This window comes from Stegodyphus dumicola, chromosome X1, assembly GCF_044657685.1.
Source record: "Stegodyphus dumicola isolate Sdum_Otavi_A_Nest chromosome X1, ASM4465768v1".
NCBI lineage: Eukaryota > Metazoa > Arthropoda > Arachnida > Araneae > Eresidae > Stegodyphus > Stegodyphus dumicola.
The window spans coordinates 81,874,721-81,888,145 of NC_140780.1; the positions used below are offsets into that span (position 1 = coordinate 81,874,721).

General features: G+C 32.1%; 1 protein-coding gene across 11 annotated transcripts in view; it reads right to left on the bottom strand.

Moving 5' to 3' along the window:
- Positions 1–676: 676 nt before the first annotated feature.
- Positions 677–13,425, bottom strand: part of LOC118201164 (uncharacterized) — a 96,238-nt gene continuing 83,489 nt past the window's right edge. For all 11 annotated transcript variants that reach the window (XM_085807785.1, XM_085807783.1, XM_085807786.1 and 8 more), the window contains 2 exons: positions 11,997–12,083; positions 677–871 (listed from right to left, as the gene is read on the bottom strand). In XM_085807785.1, the coding sequence (XP_085663911.1) occupies positions 830–871; positions 11,997–12,083 (129 nt within the window). In that variant the 3' untranslated portion in view covers positions 677–829. The remainder of the gene's footprint in view (positions 872–11,996; positions 12,084–13,425) is intronic.

The following is a 13,425-nucleotide window of genomic DNA, read 5'->3' on the forward strand; positions in this document are numbered from 1 at the left end:
GAACAGTTAAATTTTGACTTAAACTTCTTTCCTGTCAAATTCTTAACTTACAACTTCGGGCCAGAATGTAGTTTTAGATTCACGTCTGAATACATAATGAGGAAGAGTGGTATTTAAACCATAAAGTTCTTCGGTCTGGGCGAGAGAGTTACCAGGTATCCTGTCTGCACGCATCCGCCTTTTTAGGCTTCTCTCTTGTAAGCTATTATTACACTTGGCTGTACTTAGGCCCTTCATAACTTCGCAGTCAATTAGCGTTAAGGGGCCAACTCGGTTAGAATCTTGATAGCTTCGGCTATATCTCTTTAGTTTATATTAGTTTTAGTTTACTTCTTAGCCTCTTAAGTTCAAGCCCAAGTGTCAGCTTTTATTGTACACTCCAAGACGGAGTTCTCTTAAATCTTATCTGAATAATACAGGGTTATTTACCCTTCATCTTCTTGTTTCTTGTTACACGAACTCAAGCAATTATCCGCTTATCAGTTCTTATGATTCTTCACGTTCAACTGTAACTTAGCATTTACAAAGTGCGGAACTCTACAATTTGACAGAAACATGGTACAATTGGAAAAAAAGGTAGGTAAATAATGTTGTTCCATTCTATTGTTTGTTTAAATTACCTTTAATTATGTGTTTTTAAGAAAGGAGTAAATTCACAAGAAATGTTAAAAACATATTTGTGAAAAAATTGTATAGAGCAAAACTTTAATACTGCATTTGCTATAAAAACTCACAAATTTTACATGCAATTTGACACATCATAAACAGGTGTATATTTCAGAAAATATATACATATATAGTAGAAAATAAAAGACGGAGGGAAAGCTTTTCATGACAACCCAAATCTTTCAGCTCTTTTCTTCTTCTTTTCCTAAAATTTAAAAAAATACAATTTCTTATTTTATAAATATAACACAAGCATAAATATCAACTTTTACTTACTTAAAATTATATATTTATACTTTGAAGCCCAAAAAATCATACTAATGAGCTCATACAGAGTACAATGATGTGCAGGGAGAGCAATAATGCCCACCCTGCAAATCAGTTTCATTTGCCATTGTCAACTAATGGCCGAGCTGTAAAGTCGCTGAACACTGGTAGTTCACTCTGAGGTTCACATCCCACGAACAGACTGGCTGCGTGGGCGTTTTTATAGTTTTCCCAATGTGTAATGTGTATACGAGGCAGTTTCTCTTAGAAAGTCCTCCACATAGGCATTCCTCTCCTTAGGCAGATAGCCCTTGAATGCTTTGTCATAATCAAAAAAGGCCAAACCAATCACTTGCCATTATGTTAATACACACACCCGCAGAAGTTTCAAGAGCTGCTTCAACTCTCAGAATAGCAAATTTTTACAATTTAAGACGTATTTGATGTTATCTAATAATTACGAGCTTGTGAGATGGATAACAGCATTTCAAAAGTAGATGTGAAATTTAAGTTTTTCACAAATGACCTTTTAAGAATGTAATGCGACCTTAAGAATTCCACAAAACTTTTTTTTTTTACTTATGACAACACTGTAGCCATGAAAAGAATCAGGTGAACATGACAAGCATCATCTGACAAGAATCATTTCCTACAATAAGGGTACAACACTACCTCAAGTACGGATGCCAACTCTGCCGAGTTGCAATAAAGGACACAACAAAATATATTTATGTTAATTTCTTTTTTATTATTACTGAATTTAAAAACAAATAAAAAGTGTTTTAGTTTAGTAATTTAGGCAACAATATTATTGACTCATTAGACAAAAAAGATGCATGATTAAAATCAATTCAAACATGCAGAATGTTAATTCATAAACATGTTAATTCAAACATGCAGAAAAACTTTAAAAATATTTTTAATTAAAGTAAATTATATTTGCTTTGATTTTTGGTAGACTTGAGAAAATATGCATCATTTCTTATTCATTCAGCAAATTCTGAACAACTTTCTTTCATATTAAAGTATATAAGTAATTTGTATTTTATAGATTCAAAAGAACACCTATTTCAATCATTTCTCCATTTAACTAACATGACACTAAATATATTCTTTCACAGTTATGATGATGTTGCAGGAATTGAAAATGCATATGAAACTACTTTTAAAATATTAAACTGGATTCGAAATAAGAATTGTTACTCTAACATGTTGCCTTTACAGTAAATAATATTTTTATACCATAATAACTGGTATAAAATGGCATAATAATTTATATAAACATACTATATACACAAGAGTTCATGCTACTAAAAATTCAAGCATGATTTAATGAATAAATTTTCTGAGGCTACCAAAAAGTGTTGTAGCAAAAAAATAAAAAAAGAAATACATCAAACTGCTTATTATTATATTTAGAACAGGTGTAAACCTAAATCATTATTTCATCATAAAACTCAAGTGTTTCTACTACCAAATAAGATTACTAACTCGCCAACACAAAATCCAACAGTTAATGGATTTAGTAAAGGGTCTTTAGTAAAATAGACTTATACAAGTACAATTATCAATACCGTACCACAAACTACTAAGAAAGATTTCTTTATAGGGAAAAATAAAATCATTAAATGATTAATTTGCATTATTAAAATGAAAATAAAAGATCCTGATATGAAACAGAAGATTCAATGCAGTGCCCATGCCAAACATTTTAGATGCTAAGAATTTTATTTATGATATACAATAAAAATACTACAAAACCATTATTTAAGCAATGTAAAACTATTTACAGAAAAGAAATGCTGGTATGAAGGACACTTTTTCTGCAGCACCAACGTGTTAGCTACTGCACCATCAAGATGAAATTTAATACTGTTGCTCAGAACTTCGTTCTGAAAGATGAATGCTGCACTTTCATATATTCACCTTAAGGTCCCCTACAACCATGCACAATTTCCGCCAAATCAGGCAGCACAAGAGAGAGCTGTTTTTATTATACAACACTGAACATAAAATCTATTTGCTCAATAAATACTAATCTCTTAAAGATATCGTGTTGGGGCCAAAATTCCTCAGAACTTCTGAAGTCAGAAAACTCCTAATTCATATCTACTCAGTGCTATTACCTAAAAAATATAAAGTACTGAATAATTCCTTCAATTTATGCAACCGACAATAAGCATCACATCCAGTTTCCAGCATTAAGAACTTAAAAATCTTCACAGAAGTTGCAAAATTGCGATTAAACTTTCAAGTAGTCAGCTTTCAAATGAAAGCAATCAGTTCTTAAAAACAAAAAATTATCACATACAGATCCTTTGTTAATCAATGAATCATAGAGTTTTTCTACTAACAGAAAACAAATATGCAGTATCTGCCAACTTTGAAATGTGAAAAATTGGAAGTTTCCCAGAGGTTTTCATGCAGCGAGATGGCACTGTTTCAAAGCCCAAATTGACTTATTTTAGCTACATAATGCCTCGTTCAGGTTACTTAACTATTTAAATATGACCATGGCATAAAAAATATTAAAAGTACTAACTGTTAATCAGTTAATGGTTATTAGTTGACTATTCATTTAAAGTTCTATAATCCATCATAAGGCTAACAATTAATAACCAGCAGATTTGGTGATCTACAAGGAGTTGTGGTAAAAAATCAGGACAGTCAAGAACTATGAAGAAACTGCTTAAAACAATGGCAATTAAAACTTCAGGATAATAGATTTAAGCTTAGTGGAGACTGCAGAAATTTGAGATAATTTTCCATTATCATAAAACATTTTTAATCACTAAGCACAGCAAATGTTGACATATAATGATCAAAAGAATAATTTATTTTCTTTATCTTCCATTAAATCTTATATTTTTTCCACGAGACTTAAGAGATTATTATTTATCAAAAGTGATAGTGAATAAAAAATTGTTTTAAAGTTGAAATATTTTAAAGATTAGGGTTTAAGTGAGCTCTACAGAATTCCTGAAGTAAACTGCATACTTAGGATTTACCACAACAAGAAAAAGTTATTCTACTCTCCCAAGAACATGGCATCTTCACGATATGAAGCACAATTCTGGGAGTAATTCTGAAACAATGCAGAGTTCAACAAAATAAAGAACTACAACATTTAGACAGCTATTCAGCAGAATTCAGGTAATGAAAAAGTTTGGCACAAAAGATCCTTTTATTGAAATTCTGACAGCTATAAAATTTTCGGCATCCTAACTTTTCGGCATTCTTAATACTATTATATGCCAGATGCTTATTTAGGAAATTATTTTCTTCATTTTAGATGTGCACTCTCTACTTTAAATGAGTGGTTCTCAACCCTTTTCACCCTATGCACAACTTGACTGTCGCTAGAAGCTCATTCCTCCTCCTCTTCCAAAACTCAAAAGATACATATGTACATTAATTTAGATAAAGATTACTTTAATGAGCTGTACAAACTAAACAACAAAAAGTACATAAAATATTGATAAATACCAAAAGTTGAATAAAGGTAGTTTTTTATATTCATAAACTAAATACTTAACAACTAAATAAAATGCTGACTGAATTCCCTCCTGGTTGAGAACCTGTCTTAATAATTTTAATAACAAAATTAAATTATGTTTATATTTATTATCAAAGTTTTTGTTATTATCTGCTTTTACATTACATGTTTTCTTTCTTTAGTGAGGCTGCTATAAGCAAATATTTATTTGGTAAATTAAATCAGACTACATCAAACTGGAAAATGTATCAACCAAGCTGACTGCATTCACAGAACAGCAGAAAACTTCACAGCACGTTAAAAGTGTTCCCTTCAATTGCAATAAATCTTGTAACCTTATTGAATGATGAGTGATGTATACTAATAAAAACAAATTACAGGCCAAGTTGGATTTCATCAGTTTACTAATATAACTTCCTCTCTCCAGCATTCACTTACTGTACTGATGGAGATCTGTACTTGACTCAGGAAGGTAGGGTAAAGCACACTCAACACAGGTTCAAAAGTGTCAGTATAGAAAAGTAATGTAGCAGATTAGTCATTTTCTGAATTCAAATGTAATACAGATACTCCAGATAATACAATGTTTTCTGAGAAGGCCACTTCCCAAGATCAGATTGAAGCAGGCACAGGCTGTATGTCAGAGCTTAAAGCCACTAATTATGGTATATTTGGTTGAAGCCCAGTCTCCTACGTAATTTAGATGTCAACAATGTATTTTAATTCTCATATTTGAGTTAACTTAGAGGAAGAGGTAAAAAAAAAATTTTACGAACATAACACAACATTCAAAGTAGGGGGAATGTTAAAAAATAACACATTATAATATTAATTATAATCATTAAGCTTCATACACAATTAGTCAGAACTTGCATTAAGCAGGAAAATTATGATTAAAAGCTAATGCTAGCTTAAAGGAAGCTTTGTTCTTTGAGTAGAGTTTAAAAATGATACGAGATACTTTGCACACCATTATTACTAAAATTGGAAACAGCAAAAAGGTAAGGCACAGAAGCAGAGAGCAAAAGTGACATTTCTAAGTTAAAAACCCAGTTCAGAATAATTTGGTTTTGGTTTAACTTTATTCCTTTTGGTTAATTCAAAAATTTTAAAATTGTTGAAATATTAAGCAAGGATCTGCATAATTAGTATTATGTAAGAATAATGTGAGAAGTAATTTTGAAATTATGCAGCTTAAATATATTTACTATAAGTTGCTATTTCTAGGACAGAATTAAGTGTAACAACTCAAAAAGGATAGTTAAGGGACAACTGCAAATTAATGCTAGTATTTTAAATTATGTATTTTTATCTTACATACATACAGGTTAAGGTTATGAAGTGATTAAAAATGCTGTACTCTTTAAAATGGAAAAATGGCGAGTTTTCTGACACATCAAATGTAACTGATCCTGTTGAATATATCAAACAACTTCATAGTTGCATGCAGCAACTTAAACCAAAACCAAGTGGATCACATACAGCAAAAGCAGTGTTTATTCACAAAGATTTAAAAACATGTGTCTGTGCAATGTAAAGCAATATGACGGCCTCTAGAACCACCATACAACAGTCCTTTCAAAGTTATCAAACATGGTGAAAAAGTATTCAAATTATCCCTTAATGGAAAAACTTTTCAGTCTCAATTGACAAGGTGAAAGAAGCATTTGTGTTGAATGGTGACATGGATACTCGACATCTTGATACTTTGAAACATACATCTGCCCATCACGCCAAACAAAACATTTGTCAAACTTTTTCGAGCAGACATATGCATTTCCCCGTTTTTATGTATACTAGAGGGGGGAGTATGTGGTGGACACACTGAGATGAGAAAATCGTGCTATTTTCAGCATCGTGGCCCACAGTCTAACATGTGAAATGACACAAATTACATTACACCACATAGTATACATACATATACAGTACACACCAGAAATATGATTTACTTGGAAATTTTTTCAGGCAGTCAAGAAACTATTAAAACACTATTAACGAGTAGAAAGCCACAGTTTTGAGCCAGTAGCTCTACTCGCTCAAAACAGGGTTATTACTAATGCAATGGACCACACAGATGAGAAAAATCGTGTGCAGTCCCCCACAAGTCACTGTTTTCAAGCTTTTATGACATGCCAGACGACATGGTCTGACATCTCAAGATGCAATAATTCATACCAACTGACAGTGCAAGAGACATAACTTCACGACTAGTGTCAAATTTTAGTGTTCTGCATCATGTTTGTCATCAAAGCCTCTCATTTTCAGAAGGTCTGATGAACCAATGATTTTGTTTTTCATCTGTTATCATTCCAGACATAACAAATCAGAGGATGTAAAATATGGCTGAAAAATTTAGGAGGCGTCGCTAATTCCTGAAAAATTTTTCATCAGAACAATATGTCAGAAGGCACTTAAACTCTCAACTAGAGAGACCTAGAATACTCTTCAACTCTCGACCAGAGAGGCCCTCGATGGCAGGCTCCTCACATCACAAGACTATAATTCACTTCAGTAACTGTTCTATACAATTCATGAGTTATATATGTTTGTAAAGAGCTTCTTGCGATTGTAATAAATGTGTTTTGAGTTTTCAGTAAGTATTACATAACCTTACGAATGTACCAATCATTTTATAGAATCAGATGCACTCACCTGCCACCACTCAACACAGTAGTAACCCCCAGTTTCCCAGACATAACGAAAAGCCAAATTTTCTGTTTAATGGAACATGAGAAGGAATGCTAAATGAAGATAATACAACTGAAGTCTTACGCTGCAGTGACAATGTCTCAATCTATGGAATGGCAGACATCAGTAGTATGGTTTTAAATAAAAAAATACACAAATTTTAGCTTTGAGTTGCATTTCAATTCCACACAGTGGTGATTCAGAAAGAAATCCGAGTGCAAAACATCTTTTTTTACAGAAATGTTAATAAAAAATATTTTTATTATTATGTACATATCATCACACTAGATGTAAATTCACAATTTAAAATCTGGTTATTTCGAAAGTTTAGAATCAGCAAAGTCCCGTGAGTCTGGCTCTCGGACTTTGCACTGGACATAGTTTACAGATGTTCTGGAATTAAAAGATGGGGAATAACATAAGCATGTGATTTTACTTGAACCAAACTGCATATGCATATATTAGATTACAGTTATTTGTGAAGAGATACATATACAGTACCTGCCATTTATTAAAATCATTTCTGTTCTAAGCACATTTGTGTTAATTAAGCGGCTGAGTTAAATAAAGCGTAATTTCAATTTTGCAAATTAAGGTATCAATTCTGAAATTACTCAGTAAGATAGGAACAAACAATCTAATAATTAATACCTAAACAATTAATCAAAAATTAATACTAGCATTAAACTATTCATGAAACTTGGAAATTTAATTTTTATTTTTTCTATAAAAAATTTCATTACATAGATTATGAAATTTCTTAAATTTTTACAAAGAACTGCTCTATGCAAATTGTTTTGCATCATTTGTCATATCTGTTCTGCATCATTTCTCAACAGTCTTTCAATTGTATTTTCAAGTTTGTAAAACTGCTGGTAGCTTTTCTGGGCTCAACCTTCAGATCAAGAGTTCTAGAATCTGCAGTGCTTTTCTTAATTCTGCAGACATTGGCATGTAGTCACCTTCTTTTGCACCATTTTCTATGGCTCTTTTAACACTTTTTATAATATCATAGTCAGTGCTTTTGCATGCAGTCTCAATATTATCATCAACTACAATTTCTGTTTCTAGCCAGCAGGAAGAAATTCGAAAATAAATATGTTAAATTGATTTGTCACTTTATGGTTATTATAAACATAATCAATGCTTTAGTTTCTTTTTTCTTCAGCCTACAATGATCACTACACTTTTCCAGTCAAAGACTGATAATGTACAACAATACAAGAGCCTCTCTCGATGTTTTCTGAGACAACTTGAAAACTCAATGTGTATATGCACATTATAATATTAATTAGCTGATGTTCAAAAAAGGGAACCAGTGCTTACATAAGCAACATCTATTCTTTACTCCTGGAAAACATTCATTAAAATTACCAAAGAACTTGTTTCCAATGCCTCTAGATCAGCAGTCGCCAACCAGTAGTCCACATACCTTTTTGATGGTTCGCAGAAAAATTGAGACATTATTTATATTTTTCTGAAGATTCAGTTTAAAAAATGACGAGTAACAAAACCTATCAAGGAATATAGATTATACCATTTTTGTTTAATTTCAGGTACTGCTTTTAGTGAAATTTCGGCTGAATTTAGCGAATTTTCAGCTACTTTTGCAGTTGTATCTAGAGACATTTGAAAGTGGAATTTGGCATCTATGGATATGCTGCTGTTATTAATAATAGCATGAAGTGGGATTCTCTTTCCCTTTGAATTACAAACATGTGCTATTGTAGTAGTTAATAATATTTTTTTTTTCTCTGGGTCAATAGGCAACTTGATGGATGTTTATGAGAACCTTGCATTCTTGTTTATAATTGCATTACTAGAAGTTTTCTGTTTTGTCTAACTGTTGATCGATGGCACCATTGCTGAATAAGCAATGAGTATTATGTTTACAATAATTAAAAATTAGCAGTATAACTTTCATTTGCGTTTGGCGGTTTGTTCTTGCTTTTCATGAAGTTCCTTTTCAGTGATATGAAAATGTGAATCTTTTTTTTTAAATGTTAATTTTTTAATTCATATTAGTGGTCCTCCAAATATAAAATTATATACACTCTTTTGCAAAAAAAAATCGAAGCACCCAGAAAGACTTTTGCTACCGTGATGAAATTTGGTATGCAAAAACCCCTTGATCGAAAATGCAAATGATCAAAGTTTCAAGTCAAATGAACAGGAATTTCGATCATAGTGCGCATTTCTAGTGTGCAATTCACAAAGTACAAAACCAGTAACAGAGGCGGAATATTTACCTTTTTTGTTGCTGCCATTGCAATTCCGTAAAGAAGCAACTAAAGAGGCCATTACAATGATATCAAAGACCAGGAAGATCACCAGACCTTTCACCAATCAAGCATGTCTAGGACACAATAGACCACCAGATTCAGGCCACAAAATATCGCAGATTTGGAGCGACAACTGATGAATGCCTGGCAGAATGTTTCGCAGGATGATATTAGGAACCTCTACCCTTCCTTGCCTCGATGATTTTAAGCATGCATTGCCACCAAGGGCGGTTCGACCAATAACTAATTTGAACACGCAATGGATGATTGTGAGCCGTGAACAGGTACTATCACAGGTAATGTCATCAGAAACAACCACTTCCTTCACGGTGCTTTAATTTTTTTGCAAAAGAGTGTATTAATTCTGTGAAGTTCTAAGGATTGACGACCGCTGTTCTAGATTACTTTTGTTAATCCTAAGATGAAGGTATTCTATTATAAGAACAAACAGTGTCTGACAGGAACTAGGTAAGTGTACCCAACATATTAGGAGCTCTTGGTTCTAACTACGCAGGCTGAAATTTCTGCTATACCCATTTCTGAAGTGCTCCATAAATGAAACATAAGTGAATGAACTACAAAATGCTTTTATCTGCTACAAACAGGTTATTCTAGATACTGAATAATCAGACTTTTGCCCGTTTGAATTTTATAAGGAATGGTTTTCTATTGTTTATTATATATTTGTTTTGCTTCCTGGAAATATGAACGCAACACCCAGCTCAGTTTATTATCGAGTTTAATAAGCAGTGGGCACTGTATTTCAGCACTTAACAAAAAATGCTTCTTTCACTTCATGCAATGCATGTGATGCAGAATGCATTGTGTACTGAAAGTAAAATAATGAAATCCATATGCAGATCCACAACCTTTACCTCACATAATCATATTTCTTAAATATTTGACAATGGCAGAAATGAAGTTGCTGACACCTGCCAACTATATAGCCCTCTATAGATATGCTTATAGAAGGTACCACGTATGAAGATTATCATGTTTTTCTACTGCAGTATAAACTACGAGCATGTCTTGCTGAATCTTCTAAGAACCACACATTTCTAAAGTATAGCACTGTTACTTAAATAAACTGATTGGTGAATATCCTGTGTCCATATCTCATTTGTTGGAACAACTGCAGAGCCCAATTTCTCATATTCATTGAAACACTGACAAATTAGAAAGCAGTCATTTACCACCACTATCCCCCCAAAAGAGATAGAAATATGAAGATTTATATATAAAAAAATGAAAATACCTTATAAAACCAGAAACATTGCAATATATTACTGACAATTAACCCAGCATCCATGAGTAATCAGTAGTGAGTTATGAAAATTTTAACAAAGGGAGTCTTATGGAAACAATATCATAATGCTTTACTTTTTGCAAAAATAGGGATCACAAATAACTCTACATTAAAAAAAACATTGCATGGAAAAAAACACATTTTAAATTAATAGTTAAGTTAGACTATTTGATTTTGATAAATCACACAAGAGTTATCTGCTTAATGGTAGGAGTGCCTCTGTGGAAGATTTCCTACGGAAAACTGGCTTGTAATCACGTTACACAGATGAAAAACTACAAAAAACAACCAATCACCCAGCCCATTTGACTCGGATCAAACCCGAGTCAAAGTCACAGTATTCAGCAGCCTAATTACTCCGCCATTCCTCGGGTTCCCTACAAAGTTTTAAATCACAGAAACAACATATAATAATGAGTAAATTCTGTGATGGCCAAAAACTACTACACATTATTTTCTTCAAGAAGTTCTAAGGCCGAACAATGATTTTTCCTAAAATCTTCCCATTTAAGGATTATAAAACATTAATGGAAAAGTTAACAAGACTTTCTCCCATCTTCTTGATGTTACACAATTTGATATCCAAAAATAAATTTATTAAAAATAAAGAGCATTTTCCAACATCTGTTTAAATTTTAGTTATCTACAACCTGCTTAACGGAACGAAATTACACGAGATACAACACTCAGGAAGACAAAAACTCACGTAATTACGATTATAACATGCAAAGCAAGCATTTCTTTTAACCCTCTGAGCAGCAAAGGATTTTAGATCCATAATGAAGATCGGTATTTAAACAGCATTTATTAATTGAGTTAGCATAATTACTTATTTTAGGTTGTATTTTCATAAACTTACATTACTTAAGATGATATTTACATTATTAAAGGATCTGAGAAAGCAAAATATCTTAACTTATAAGCTAATATATGCCAAGTAGCAAAACATCTGATGATTGGATAAAGCCAGTCATAACGCTCAGAAGATTAATAAGGAGTGAACAAAACGAACAATAGGATCTTAAAGTACAAAGAAACTTAACATACCCCTATAGCTCACACCATTTCTCATAACTTATTTTATTCTTATTAACATGCCAAAAAAGTCCATAGCCATAAAAATTAATAAATAAAATTGTCAGTTTTTAATATGTGACAGCAATATGTTAAAGTGACATATGACATAATCACATTACAAAAACAAGTGTGACAAAAATTGATGAAATGTCCTACTGCATTTAAATTTATACACTGAAAGAAAAACTTATTTTCTAAACTAAATTTCACTTACTTCATCACCCATTCTCAACAATGCAGCCAATGGCTCACCAATTCCAATAATTAACCTTCTTCTTTCTAGTCTTCTTTTTTCTTCCATCTAAATCATAAAATTAAATCCTTAATTCACTCATTAAATGCTTACTTTATTTCAGTTTACAAGCTCAAAAAATTACGTAACAAAAAAACACTGTTATAATGATAATGACAAGCCTCACACATCAATAATTCAGACAAAGATGTTTACAACCTAAACACTGTCGACATTAATTATCAAATCGTATTTGATTTTCATTAATTTAGCATAATTTCATCACATTCATTTCTATAACGCACTGTTCCTTACAGCCTATCATTCATGAACATTTTGGTAATTTAAGGTGTGGTATTAGTGACACATATGTGAGCTCGCATAAAAACAAAAATGATAGGGTGTACAACAAACAAATGTATCTCATTTAAAGGAAAATGAATACCTGAATACAAGACAGATTTACATGTAATACAATAAACAATAATACACTTTTATTTTTACATATGTTCCTGAAGAACACATGTAAAAAAAAAGGAAATGGGTTCTGTGCATAAGTCAGAAGAAAATAAATTTAAGTCTGAAAATATTCAGTTTAAGCTTATTATTTTATTTCAACAAAACAAATACACATAAGTAATGAAAATATATTGAAGTAAATTCACATTTGAAACGAAAAAATTCTTCACTTTTTTCTTTTTTTTTTTTTTTTGGTTTATTTGCTTGTAAGATATTAGTTCAGTTTCTGACAATGAATCATGCATACCAATGGAATATCGCTGCTATCAACAGAAATCTTGTGGATATCAACTTCTTCCTCTATTAATGAAATTATTTCTGTGACCTCAAAAAATATCAGCATGTGCTTCCCCTAGTGCTGTTCCCTCAATTTTACAAATGAATTCAATTATTAATCACTATGTTCATGCTTCAGATAGGCCATTATATAATTTTTAGTAAAAGGTTGTCCACAACTGCAGTTCATGTTGAAACAAAATCACTATCCCATTTTCTGGGCTAGTTGCAGTCCTTTTATTAAATCTGCATTCAGAAATGGATCTTTTTTTTTTCTTTTGTTCTTTTTCATTATTAAAATGTTGCATGGAATTACGAGTCTCAAGAACAACCTCTAATATTTCGTTTTCATTTCAGGCTTTCTCAACTCAGCATTCATAAACAGCTTCAAATAATGCATCACCAAATTTTTCTCCACCAACTGTGTGTGACAATGGACTGATATTGGGAAATTCATTTAGCTGTGGGGACATTACATGGTGGATGGTGAAGCTGGTCTGGGAGGATATGATTCCTTTCGGTCGGTGTGAAGGGATGTATGATCTCTGGTTTTGGCAATACTGTCCTGGAATTGAGTACCGTGAAAGGGAGTGGTGCCCCGATCTTTGAGAAACTT